This window comes from Clupea harengus, chromosome 21 (genome assembly GCF_900700415.2).
Source record: "Clupea harengus chromosome 21, Ch_v2.0.2, whole genome shotgun sequence".
In the NCBI taxonomy this organism is placed as follows: domain Eukaryota; kingdom Metazoa; phylum Chordata; class Actinopteri; order Clupeiformes; family Clupeidae; genus Clupea; species Clupea harengus.
Window position 1 is genome coordinate 9179430 of NC_045172.1, and position 14669 is coordinate 9194098.

A 14669-nucleotide genomic window follows, 5' to 3' on the forward strand; every position below is an offset into this window, starting at 1 on the left:
CTTGAGAGACGGACTTTATTTATTTCTTCAAGGTAATGGCAGGGTAAAGGAAGGAGGTCATTGCCCAACTTTTTATGAGCATACAGTAAACGGCTGCCAGCATTAGCTGTTGTAAGGGAAAGTAAAAAGGCAGAGGGAAAAAGAGGAAAAGAGAGAGAGAGAGAGAGAGAATGGGAGGGGGAAGGAACAAAGGGAAAGATTTTCAAAAAGTCTTAGATGTAGTACATGTAGGTTTATATGGAGAAGGAAGGTAACTGGAGTGGTGCTTGGATTTTCTTCTCAACCCTTCAGCTTTCTTTGTCATCATGTCCCATGAGCCACATAAGAAATTAAGACAAACAAAAAACAAACAAAATCTCCAAATGACATATTTAAATGGCAGTCTCCTTGTCATCAATGAAGAATTAATACAATAAACAAACAAAACCTCTAAATGACACATTTTAAATTTCAGCTGATCTGAGCAGACAGCAATGGAGAAAAAGCAATAACTCACACCTATTCTCCCCCACACCGAGGAACAAAGAGATCAAAAAGATCACGTGCTGACGTATCTAAACAGGAAGATGAGGGTGGCATCCATGGCCCTCTCCTCCTCCCCATCCCTCACCCGGTACAGGTTGGTCTGTGTCCTGTAAACCTCACCGGTGTTCACCAGGCATCTCCTTGCAGAGGCAGACTTCCAGACATCCCCCCCCCCCCCCCCCCGGTTACGAGTGCCAGGCTGTCTTTCAACCGCGTGCTGATCTCAAGGCATAGCCGGCGCCCGTCGTACCCCACTCTTCACAGCAGTCCTGTCAGTTTGTCGAGAATTTACGATGCAAGAATAGGCCACTACCAGTGGTGACTGCGGGATTTGCTTGAAGCAAAACATTTATTTTTAAAACGCACAAGAAATGACAGACAAATTGCACAACTGAGCAATGTCATTAAGATAATGTCTGACCACATCTCACACGGATAAGGGTTATTTCTCAGAGCTGAAAATCTATTCACACTCTTTGCTTTTACTCTGTTGGTTTTTAACAGCAATGCTGCCTGGCAAAAACCGTTGATGTTTGTCAGAAAACAAACTGCAATCCCATGCTGCTTGTGCAGCGCACACAACAGCACATCCAGTAAGCACAGAGAAGGAGAAAAAAAATCCCATTTGCGGTTTTTAATTCAACTCAAGGACAAGCAAACTCAAGGACAAGAACTTGTCTCATGCACTGGCCAACCTGGTGATCTGAGAGACTCCCTCCCCAGATTAAAAGGGTTTGCATGTTTGAGTCGTGGTCTATGTCTGTGTATAAGGACCAGGACCTCACATGTTTTAAATTTGCATTGTGAATATCTTTGACTATCCTCTTTTTTTTTCATTCCAGTCCATTGCTGGCGCATTCCCTCATCCCAGTGATATGACTTACAGCTATGATAGCTCAGCAGAATTGACATAGATATGTATTGCTTTGGGCCAACTCCATTGAGGTGACTTTGCTCAGCCAGAGAGAACTGTTGGGTCTCCGTGTACTCTCTTCATATCTTTCATTGAACCATTTTTTTGTATCTTTTGCAGCATGTTTAAAATTCAGTGGTTGTCTGGCTACAGACGTCGTGTGACTCTCTGGTATTTTATGACTCACTAATGAGGGGAGCTGTTGCTTTGTTAAGGCACAAGTGTGGATGCATTGTGTAACTTTGAGGTGGTCTGTGAAAGGCGATAAGATTACAGCTGAGCTACTTCAATTTAGAATACACAATACCTTCAGGCTTGGACGTGGAGGTTGAAATTCACATTTGTGCACAAACACATGTGTTCTCATACACACACACACACACACACACACACACACACACACACACACACACACACACACACACACACACACACACACACACACACACACACACACACACACACACACACACACACACACACACACACATTATTTCAAACAACCTCACATGTACAGACACAATCTTGCACTCCCTCTCCTACTCACACACGCAGCAGACACACACACACACTCTCTCAGTGTCAAATGAATTTCCTCTCCCATAGCTCTTTAAGTTACAGACAGAATGACAGAAGCCCTTGGAAAAAGGAGTATTCAATTTGTAACTGTGAGATGCAAGGCCACAGTGCTTTATGGGTAAAGTCATAGACGCATGAGGAAGAAAATCGTGGCAGTAACTATAGTAACAGTCAGAACTCAACAACAAACTAATGAGGCATTTCCGTGGGGGAAACTTTGAACATATTTTCCCTGCTAACAGAATGAACAGGGAGTATTTTTTTTCATGGGGTAAAGGAAGAAACCAAGAAACATTTCTGAAAGCTTTTCAAGGTTGGCCCTTTAAAATTTAGCCAAATTCGTTTTCCCAGTGGGTCATGACAACCTTGCAGCTTGTTTCAGTCTTTCATTTGAATGTGTCAGCATTTTAACCCCCGAGCACTGTATACTAAGCTGTGTGAAACAGGGAGAACACACAACTGCGACTCGTGAGCCTGTAACAGTATCATGAAGACTTTCATATGTACTGTATGTGAATTTGGAAGGATGTTCATGAGTGTTATTTATGGAACCTTAGCTCTGCAGGTATTCAGTTCATGATGCAAATAGCTTCTCTCAGCATAAAATAGGAAAAGTTAGTGTCTGTGAAGTTCCAGTATTAAATTGAATTAAGCATACTGGCATAGTTATTGACAACTATTGTCTACATGTCTGTGGTTAAAGTGTCTTCACCATAATACATTAGCTTAGGTTTTACATAGTCTTAGACATTGTGTAGACCTTTTCAACAAAACACAATTGTATGCACATTATAAATATAAGGAATGAATATATGTATATTTAATGTAATAATTCTGATATTCCTAAACAATGGCAATAACAGAGGATTATTTAAATCTATCCTCAATACTCTCTAGAAAAGGATATAAATCAAAACCACGTGCAAAAGAAAATGGTCAAACTGGTAGGCTAGTGGGAATATGCACAGAACCTGTATTACTTCAATCTACACAAAGTTCAACACAGTCAAGCGATAGGCTATATCAGTTCATTAGCTAGGGAAATTACATCATAGTAGACTCCACTGATAAGGAGTCAGTCACAGTCTTGTCACCTGAGGAATCATTAGATCACTTGGACTGTTTACATCCAGTCATGCATTTTTCCAGTGATTCTTGGACCATCATTCATCAAGTCTGCTTGGCTATGGTTATCTTGCAGAAAGGTACTTGTTTACAAACAACTTTCAAACTTATGCCTCTCAAGGTCCACCAATCGCACACACACACACACACACACACACACACACACACACACACACACACACACACACACACACACACACACACACACACACACACACACACACACACACACACACACACACACACACACACACACACACACACACACACACACACACCGTGGCAACACAGCCTTGTACAACAGTAACCAATGTCAGTGATTCAACTCATTTTTGTTTGAACAATGCCAACTTCCCTTTTCGTGTTTATTTTCACTGACTTGCAGGAGTAAACTGGAACTATGTGACTGATTGATGATTACGTTATCACTGTAACTTCAGCAATATGGTGCAGACATAGTGTTCAAGTTCTGTATAGTTTTAGGCCTGACCCAGATGTGGGCGAAGACATCAAGGCCAAATGCACAAGAAACACGGGAACTTGCAACACAGATGACCTTCACTTCAATTCAGTGGTGGAGATCATAACTTGGTACATTATGGCATACTGACGGAATCGAGCAGACATTTCTTCATTAAGACAAAATGGCTTGTCTGAGCTGACAAACCACAGATGAGTTCTGCTGCAGCCATATTGCCTTTTGTAATGTACAAAGAAATTACTTTTAGATAATTTTTTTTTTTTAAAACAACATACACTGTGCTCTTCACAGTAGTACAGAGACAGTCAATAGAGGTCAATAGAGGTTGGAGTTTACTTCTTCTCTGATGAAAGCTCTGTTTGCCCCACCCAATCTCTTTTTACCGCTGTGTTACTTTGTTAGAAACCTCCCTCAGTCATAGCAATCATTTTTTAAATAGTTTCTGAGGTATATTCTGGGATTTGGAGTAAATTTCTTCTTCTTCTTCTACTTCACAAGCACAAGTCATTTTTCACACGTTAACAATACATGTCCTGAAAAACTGCATACAATCTTATTGAGCACACCTGTAGTTACTGAGAGTGCCACAATCATTGTGAGCAGAAGTGTCACTACACTTATAGACTATCCAGACTAGCAAAGCCTGTGGATATAACAGACATGATAGTATGTTCTCATACTATCTGCAATTTAGTTCAAACTAAGTGAGTCAGAAACAAAAATACATGTAACATGATTATTTCATTTTACAAGGTCATATGGTGAAGGCTCCATCCCCAGTACGGTGCCTGGATCTCAGATTGAGGAATCTACACTCGGAAAGAAAGAACCCAAACCAATGGCGGTGAGTACAAATAGAACAAACCCATACACAAAAAGCACAGAGATACATTACCGAGAGTATTTTCAAAAGGGGTGATACGCGCGCTAATGAAAAGACATGATGTTGGTGAGATGAATTCAAAGTGCATTTAGCATTCCACCTACGAAAAAGAAATACATTTAGATGAAAGAACGATGATGAATTGACGAAACCTCCTGGCAGAGGTCATGATTAAAGCTTCCATGTTTTAACTAGATGTACCACATAGTGGCGCCTTTTATGGCATATTGCATAAAGTGAGAGAATGAGTAAGAATTGGGGAAAAAAAGAAATAAAAACAGTATTGACAAATAATACAGACTGAATAATATATATATATACTCTATATGATTATGTATTTTGACATAATTCATTTTGACATCAGGCCTTTATGACAATTTATTGATCACAAAAACAAATATTTTAGAAAAAAAAATTATCTTATTCATTGTATTTGGAATATTTCATGTGGGCTGGTTCTTTTTTTCTCAAAAGGAACCTTTTAACAACCTTTTAATTTCACCTGAGTCCATATACCATGAGTCTATAAACCCTCAAAGAGGGGATATGATGTTGCAATGGCAATACAAAGACAATGGTGGGATTTACAGACACATTTTCTTCAATACTTGCTGTACCTGCATACATTTTCAACAAGAATTTACTTTGAAATAAAGTGTGAAATATTAAGTAATTATAAGTTGCTTCAATACAGTATATGTTTTTATTAGTAACAATGTGAATGTTATTCTCACAGTAACCTTTTTGGCTGTACACTAAAAGGGTGTGAAAGAGTAACACTATATGGACAATGGACCAAGGACAATGTGCAAACTGACCCAAGTAGCTAAAGATTTAATGATTTTGTAAATCTTCCCTAAGGATTTGAAGACCAAATCATGTCAGAGGACGGAGGAAAACATGGTGTAACTAGTTGTAGTTGCATGTTATGGATGATTTGTTTGAAATTTGGTAAATAGCTTCTATACGCCATTATGAAAGAGCCTACAAAATTCAGTTAAGATTGACCATTCACACAAGCATGTATTGGCCACTGAATTTTTTTTAGCCATAGGTAACCATTTTGTTGAGCAAGCCAAATGGAGCTTTAGGAGATGTGAAGAAATATAGCCAAGTATAAGCATACCAAATTTACACATTTTAGCTTGAGCCGTTCTTGAGATGTTGAAATCTGTCAGTTGCAGCTCATCTCTGGACATATTTTGAGGACAATAATGGCCCATGCGACCCAGGCTGGTTGTCTAAACTCTAGCAATAAATTAAATTCTCCACTGAGGCCTGGAATTTTTAATATGGGCATGGCGAAATATTCTTCACTGACAGGGGACATCTGAATGTGCCACAATCATAAACGATCACTGCCCAAGTCTGATTCATCTATCTGGCAAAAAATATCACAATCCCCTTTTCGGAAGAGTGATGCATTATGCCTACTACGTATTAACTATCTAACTTTGGCCGGGCGTTATCATCCTCAAAATATGGTCCTTTGAATTATTGACATGTGTCAGTTGCAGTGCTCCATGAATGAAATTTCATGCAATTTGGTGTATGTCCAAACTATTTGGTAGTCATGCAGCGTGTCATATTTTGTGAACTTTGAACCTTTTGCACTGAACATTATTCACTATGTGGTGCTACTCCACAAATGAGTCATAATGAGCCTTATATTCCGTATCAGGCTACGGTCATGCCAGGCTTCGTGTGAATTGGTGAAGTCTAAGTCTATGGTGTCGTAGACTAAGAATTGACCACATGACGCAGAGGTTGAAAAGAATCAAAGGGGAAATTATTCACCTGTATTGTATCTCAATATATCTAGAGATACATTACGGTCGCATTCATTTACATCACTCAGAAAAGTTGGCAGGTGTTTCTTTTTTGGCTTGTTTAATGAATGGGAGGACAGAAGAGAGTTTGCTAATGGTTTTATTCCTGTTTTCAAGCAATTCAGAAAATTTAGTTTTTTTAATTTTAGTTGTAAGTGAAGTTGGGAAATCATGTACAATGAAGGTCAGATATAAAATCCAGTTCAAAAGAATAGTCTTATAAAGTATATTGCCTGTGCTTTGGCTTAAACCCTGCAGGTTGGATTGTGTAAAGTTATTTTTACCGTCTGTCCATTTTGTTTTCACAGGTGCTCGTGTGTGTATGTCCGTCTGTCTGTTTGTCTGAGAGAGAGCGTGTATGCGTTTATATGGTATATGTTGGAAGCAAGATTAAAACCGTACAACTTGAGGATAGATTTTGTTATCAAAGGTTAAAGATATGTGTGTGGAACAACAAAACAGAAACAAACAGAAATAAATCATACAATCATACATATAAATCTTGGCTATTCAGGAGTACACACTCAAACAGTGAACTCAAATGCAAAAAAAAAACATAGAATAAATGGAATACAAACAAATGTACCAGTGCATGTGTGCATTCAAACATATTTGTATACCTTTTGGGAAACTCATTTGTTTGGCTGGTGGGGGAAACTGAAACTGTTGCACCATATATCACACCATGCACCACACAAATATTTGAAATTTGGTGTAAGAGTCGGAAAGGTGCATAGGCACACAATGGGAAAAAACAGTGGCAAAACATGAATCTGTTCAATAAGACACAGACAAAAACAATCATGGTGTTCAATTCAATACAAGCCAGTTCAATTCAATTCATGGTGTCCTGTCAATAGTGCTGCTTATTATAACAGTCACAAATAGACTAATACATATTCAAAAGTAAGTTTATTAGGTTATGTTTTATTAAGTTTTAAGGTTATTACGTTTATTGTCTAATTGCATGGGCACCAAGGAGATTTCTTTTGCATGGTTAATTACATTTTATTTTTGTGTCTCTGTGTATGTTCACAATATATCCATTCATGTTTTTCAAACCACAAGTATAAATGTGTGGTTATTATCCCTCAGCAGAGTTGAAATATGATGAAATGTGTTGAAATAGGGCCAGCATTTCTGCCAAAGTCCCTTGAGGTCAACATTAACTACCTGAGAAGGAGCCATAATTTTCTTTAAACTGAGAGAGGGGAGACAGCAGCCTTGGTCCTCAAGGCCAGCTCTGAAATTTAGAGAAAAGCCTGACCAAGAAAAAAAGGTTGCCATGTTGTGAACTTCAGTAATAAGGAACAATATGAGCGAAATCTAATTTTGTGGAGAGGGAAAAGATTTGTAAGACCTGTCTGCAACATTCTCAGTCCTTGAACAGGCAAAGGACTTGGACACAAGACAGAGGACAGAGCGGGGTGGTGGTGTGGGGAGGGTGTGTGTGTGTGTGTGTGTGTGTGTGTGTGTGTGTGTGTGTGTGTGTGTGTGTGTGTGTGTGTGTGGAGTGGGGGAGTGAGGACTGTTTCCTTGATCTAAACAGTAAAATAATAAATACATCAATTGTGAGGTTTCATTTTGGGACAGAATGTGGGCTTTCATCTGCTCCACCATAGATGTGTCCTTCGCAGTCTCAGAGAGAAAAGTCTTGAGGTGATGGTATGATATCACCACGCCTGCACCAATGTCTAGCGAATCTCCTAGTCGAGCACAATGGGAGTGACCCTGAATTTTGAAGTCGTAATTCGTTTTTTTGAACTCATGGTTGTCATTTCTCAAAGTCTTTGCAGCTGAAAAGGAGAACAACACAAGTGGTAGCTATGCTGCATAAGGAGATTTACTAAGTTAACAAATCATACCGATGAACAAATCATTAGTTAAAAAAGAACTGTCCAAAACATGATGATGATAGCACAGATCAGACAAGTGTAGTTATTTAATAGTTTGGCAGCTAGAAAATGAAACTGGAAAAAAAAAAAGTTTAAATCCATGTAGACAAGGCTAGCAACATTAGGTAATGACTTAACTTTATGTAAAAGCAAAGGCGAAATCTGTAGTGTGTTCTGGTATGTGAATTCACAGTCACTGGTAGGCAACTCAATACGGTAATATTTGGTAAAATAGGCTCTTCAATATTTAATGTAAACCAAGCAATGATATTTCTTAGACCATTTAACCATACAATCTTGAGTGGAGAGATGGTACTGTGGAGGTCCAGGCAGTTTGTTGGCCTTACTCAAGGGCAAACTTTCTTGTAATTTTTCACTGAGAATTTTTGAGAGTGTACAGACACCAAAAACAAACACAAGCTGAAGGACGCATATTGAGTTTGATGAATTATGAGTAGCATGGGACCCTAGATCAAAAGTGCACATTCCTCTGTAGTGTCTATGGCATTTAGGATGTGCCGTTATATTCTGTTTCCAGTGAGCACCATCTAATAGGGCAAGCCGTTTTTTTAAACTGTAATGGTAGACTTGGCGAGTCATTATGTGGATTCACATGCCCACCCAGTGTGCTTAAAAAAAGCTGCAATGAGGGCAATATTTCCCCATTCGTGTGACTAAGTGGAACACTAGCGAGAGATAGAACCTATACGCCTAAAACCCATGTTCAGTCAAAAGCCAATTTAGACGGTGATTTGGACTTGACAAATTGGTGTGTTGTTATGAAGTCTGGCAGAAGGGATGGTAAACGAAAAAAGCGCCAAATAAAAATGTAAAAGCTCGAGCATCCATAATAAAGCTTAGGTTCTCGAACAAAGTACTAATACGCATGTTTTCTTTCTTTATTCAAAAAATATGATTTTTTTTATTTGAAACATTTTTATAGGTGAGAGACAGGTGAATTACTCTAATGGTTGTTTATGAGAACATGCGTGGCAGACACCAAACAGCGCCTCCTTCATTTGATAGCAACTAGCACCCCCTAGGTGTACGTCAGAAAATTAGAAGTGGGAGGTGTCGACGATATTTAAAAAGTCCCAACTACTCGTCATTTGAAAGGAAGGAAAGAAATATAAAACCTCGGCGTTCATGGGATCAGCGGGGCACAGAAGTAAGCGCAGCTAATCCGAATTCGACTGTTCCTTAACACAGTTGACGGCATGGCTTGTTTCGATGGATGCCACTGCATAAGCGAAAGGAGGCAAAACAGCATCCTGTACAGTATTTTAAAAAACGACATCCAGTCCGCCCAGAACTCGCAGCAGAGGATCTCAAGAGTCGAGGTGGCGGTACAAGCTTGCTCGTGTGGATCTAAGAAAAAGGTTGTGCTTCGGTCGCCGCAAACCACCTGCAAAGCCGCGTCTGCGGTGCTCGTAAAGACTCTCAAGTTTGTAAAGAATGTGCCCTGCTTTCGGGAGCTCCCCGTGGAGGACCAGCACGTTCTAGTGAGAAGCAGTTGGGCTCCGCTACTAGTCCTCGGCATGGCGCAGGACAAGATTGTCTTCGAGACCACCGAAACACCCGAACTCAGCATGTTGCAGAGGATTTTAACCAGCGGCCCGGACAAAACGGAGAAGTCATCGGAGTGTAGTGCGCCGGGCGTTTCTTTAGTTGATGTGCAGAGTATAAAATTGTTCCTCAGTAAATGCTGGAGTCTCGACATCAGCACAAAGGAGTACGCGTATTTGAAAGGAGCCATCCTCTTCAATCCAGGTGTGTAGGCTACGCAGCATTATGTCTCCAATAACAGTGTGTATGTAGTAATTATGTAGTTGTTTAGTAGAAAGAATGATTGTTTTATGCTAGTTTAAAAAATATATATTAGCATTAGAATCATATAAATGTTTAATAAATTACATGGTCATGTCACTGACAGTTGTTTTAATGCCCTGTTGTGCACGATACACGTGGGTCTCTATGTAAGCTAAAATGTTCGGCTTTACGCACGAACATAATGACATAATTTTCCTCGATTCTTTTCTCTTCAGATGTTGAGGGGCTGCAGTGTCAACACTATATCCAAGGGCTGCAGAGCGAAGCGCACCAAGCACTTAATGAATATGTCAAAATGATTCACCGAGGGGACACCACAAGATTCGCCAAACTTTTCATCGCTCTCTCCATGCTTAGGTCCATCAACGCCAACGTCGTTGCAGGGCTTTTCTTTAAACCGGTCATTGGAGTGGTCAACATGGAAGAACTTCTACTGGAAATGTTTTATGGAAAACAACCCGAAAAGGACGACTAAGACGATGGATAAGAGCGTCACTGGACTGAGTCTGGCTGAACTCACAATGAGTAATATTGACAGAAATTACGCGCCAAATAACTTATTGCTTTTTATACTATTTTTGTAAAATAAAACATATTTGCTGAATTGATGTTCTCGTTTTTTGAGCTGTGAATGTATTGCTGAATCCAAAGGGCCGATTGAGTGGATCTCTGCCAGCTATTTAGTCTATATGTGCTATGTAGCCTAGGTTACTGTGGTATAAAACTTTTATGACAAACTTCAGATGAAGACTTTGACGACTTCCATTCGTTGGAATATGTTGGTTAGACACAGGATAACCACTTTTTAGTTTTAATCATTTCAAAGGCTCTTGTACATTGCGCAGTTTATAGGAAGACCATTCCATGATTTTCAGATTCGTTTTTGAATGCGTATCTGTGTAGTCTTTCATAGGCCTCCTTCAAAGATTCGGAATGTGTGACTGCATATCTCAAAATGTGTTGAATCACAATGTCGGACTGATACTGAAACAGCTCAGCATATAATAATAATAATAATAATAATAAAGACACATGGCACATTACAAAAACGTGAATTATGTAATAGAATGTTTCTTACCAATAGAGGGCAATATTCCCCCACATTCATGGCCCGGCTGGTTTCAGTAGCTTTTTTGGACATTTCATGTTATTTAAACTGCTCATTCATAGCCTTCATTTCCCTTAAAATATGCTTCAATTGTATGAAAATTGAGGTTGAACATGTGACAGTAATAACAGCCTTCTGTTCGATATCATGTAAAAGACACTAAGATGCATATACAGTGTCCCAATCCTAACTGACAAGGAAGGACGTTTCCCGACCGCTCCGGATCAAAGACACCGCCATATGTTATTCCTCTGACAGCATGTGTTGGAGGTGTCAGCCCGAAGAAAGGGTCAGGTTGTTCCCCCTAGAACAGACAGGCAGCGGACAAGCAGTGGGGCATGGAAGTAGTTGTCAGTTGGACAGCCTTCCCTAAATATCAAGGATGGGCAGTGCACTGAATTAAGTGTGCGTGCGTGTGTGTGTGTGTGTGTGTGTGTGTTTGTCAGTCTGTCTGTGTTTCTGTCCAGACTGAGCAGCGGGCATATGGCCTGCGACAGTTGGCGAGGAGTTACCGTGACGATACAGTCAATGGGAATTGGATGGAGAACATCCGGATCTGAAATGTGACAGATTAGGTGAGGTCCTCCTCTTCCCTCACAAAACAGACGCATTCGAGAAAAGAAACAATTCGATGTGGCGTAGACGAATCAGAGGTGAATTGTTACAATTAAATATTCCGAATAACTAAGAATCTTTAAAGATAGCATTTTAACCAAAATTGGCATGTAGATCATGAAATACACGCCTGATATTCAGAACTAAAATATAATTACTCTGCATGCAAGATATTATTTGAATTACATGATTAAAATCTGAAAGACAGCTTCAGAAGATACGCCCACATTTTCCAGAGATGTTCATCACGTTCGCGAGTTACACACGGTTCTAAACATTTGCTTCTTTGACTGGTGTTTTTTTTAAACAACACCTTCTCTTTAAGTGTATTATTTTCTTCTGTTATTCTTGTCTCCAGTCTGTTGTGCGGTGTCATTTGAATTGCCATTGTGAATGAGTCAGTTATTATCCTAAGTTGCACACTGACACGATTCTTAATGACCCACACCACTCTGTAATTATAAGAGTTATAATTATATTTACAGCACTCTGTAAATTACATACGGCTGCATATGAGCATTCAATTGTTTGGGTTTTCTCACCTCAGTTGCACCTTTGCCTATTGTAGTCCTCTTCCTCCAGCAGAGCAAGATTTTTAGCGTGAAAACAAACATGAAGCACCCAGTTTACAGAGAGAATTGACCTGCTGATGAAATAAATAGCATTGATGCCTCAGCGGTCCTTTCTTTCAGAAGCTCAGAAGCTGTAGTAGCTGCAGTAAGGCTATGGCATGGCAAAACGAATGAATGCGTCAATGTGGGGTGGACTCAGGCTTGAATACTAGGAGACCTGACCCATTCAGCGTCTAACGTGTGGGTCAAAGTACAGCTGGAAAGCATGGTCTTCAGTATAAAAGAGTTTTCTTCAAGACCCCGTTTGACATGTTGACAAGACCCTTTTTCTAACCAGGACACACGCTACTGTCATTCGAAGGGGAAAGACACCATCTTTTTCACATTCCATATGCACACTGATTTTTACAGCACACAACCCCCTCTGCCTGGAGCTATTGCTACAGTAATACAACATATCTTTTGAATGGACCAGGATTTCATTTTGAGCAGGGGCTTGATGACTTGATAAATCTTTTGTTGAAATAGTCGGTCTAAATGCACTGTCAGTGATGATCACATCACAGAAGTGGCCTAGGACCCCATCAGAAAAGAAAACCCTGTAGATTCACTTTGAAAGGAGCCTGAGATGAAAGTGATTTTGATAGGCACGGATGAAGGAGAGGTCGCATCAGGGACAGCGTCCCCTTTGATCTTCAGGTTCTCCTTCTTCCATTATTCATTTTGATCCTAGAGATTACATCCCCCCCCTGGCATGATTGCTTCTGCCTTATTTACAGGGCTGATTAACACCATTACACCAGTTAAACCACATTACCTCTTTCCCCCATTTCCAGGTCGAATCTTATTGTGTTTGCTCCTCCCCCAGTGGGTCATTAACTGCTGATGTTTGCTGAGCAGCTGCTCACACGGTATTTTTCTACAAAGACAGAACTAAAAGAATCTCCCCAGTGGATGATATTTAAAATGCCTGCAAGGAGAGTAATGAACATATGTTTCTGGGTAAGTTTCAGTTGGAGAACTCCTTCTCACACTCTTTTGAGCCTCCAAATATTATTAACTAATATAACTATTAGCGAGCTTGGTGCTTTTTAGTGATTCCATTCAGCCATTTCCACAAAGATTATTGCACATCCCTTCTGTGGAGCCAGTCTCCAGCTCTCTCTCTTTTGAGAGAATCCATAGAACATTCTGGAGTAATATCACAGGTGGTGAGAACCTCTTTGGGGGTGCTACTACCTGCTGTTGCAAATTCTGAAGTGATCTGAAACTAAGACTTTAAGGCACTTTAATGTTGAGTAAAACTGGCAAAGATTCAAAAGAAAGTTCCCAGAGGTGTAAATAAAGGCTTGGATCTTAACAACGAACATCCCTGCTTATTTAAGAGGTCATACCTTAACCCAGTGGTTCCCAAACTTTTTACAGTCCCGTACCCCTTCAGACATTCAATCTCCAGCTACGTACCCCCCCGTTTTTTTTTCATGTTTGTAACCGCCGCCACGCCCCCTCCCTCCGCACACATATTCAGCCTATAACAATTGAAACTAACCTACCTGTAGCTATTTTTGGCAGTGTAATTATTTCGCTGAATATGAGTATACATGAGTCATTTTGGCAATGCGACTTGGCCATTCAGACTATTTAAGATTTCATGTCTATTTATAGCTCAGTTTGAAAATGTAATGGGCTTTTTCACTTTGAAAACGCAAATCAAATGTTCTCCCTGCGTACCCCCTGAACCACTTTGCGTACCCCTGGGGGTACACGTACCCCAGTTTGGGAACCGATGCCTTTTCTAATCCATTGACTACCTAACTGACATTGACTACCTACCTGTTCACTGTACTTATTTCTTTGGTCATGCTGTTTCTTTGTCACTTCATTTAGCCATTTTCTATGGAACAATTCAACAATATTTAAAAAAAAACACGCAGTAGTACATAGCTATATAATATGAGAGAGGGTATGACATAACATCATGGCTGTTATGTTTAGCTGTGAACCTCTCAGCTTATGTCTGGGACCTGATCATAGTTGTTACTTGCAACAGCACAGTGCTTCTCCTCTTACAAGTGTAACACGTTTACTGTGCCTGTTTAACATATACTGTATAGAGGAGACCCATCACCCATTAAAGCCAGGTTTTACAAAACCCAAACCAATCATGTGACCCATCATCTCAACAGGTCTTTGATTCTTGACTGCGCTCCTCTGAAGGTGAATCATCTCACTCCTGCAGTCTTGGCCCTGGACAAGGGGGGGGGGGGGGGGTTGCTGTTTGACACTGCCTCCCTGAGCATTGCCATCCCATTCT

At 40.1% G+C, this 14669-nt stretch overlaps 1 protein-coding gene across 1 annotated transcript; it reads left to right on the top strand.

Annotated features, from left to right (window-relative positions):
* The first annotated feature begins 9337 nt into the window (after positions 1-9337).
* nr0b1 (nuclear receptor subfamily 0, group B, member 1) lies at positions 9338-10664 on the top strand. Its single transcript, XM_012837303.3, has 2 exons — positions 9338-10000; positions 10276-10664. Exons 1-2 carry the CDS (start codon positions 9448-9450, stop codon positions 10533-10535), a joined length of 813 nt encoding a protein of 270 aa, XP_012692757.1. The 5' UTR covers positions 9338-9447; the 3' UTR covers positions 10536-10664.
* Positions 10665-14669: the final 4005 nt, after the last annotated feature.

Bases quoted from the DNA above. Each gene is read 5' to 3' on its own strand.
- nr0b1 (XM_012837303.3), top strand. From the start codon at position 9,448: ATGGCTTGTTTCGATGGATGCCACTGCATAAGCGAAAGGAGGCAAAAC. The intron at 10,001-10,275 runs GTGTGTAGGCTA...TTTTCTCTTCAG, and splicing joins AGCCATCCTCTTCAATCCAG to ATGTTGAGGGGCTGCAGTGT.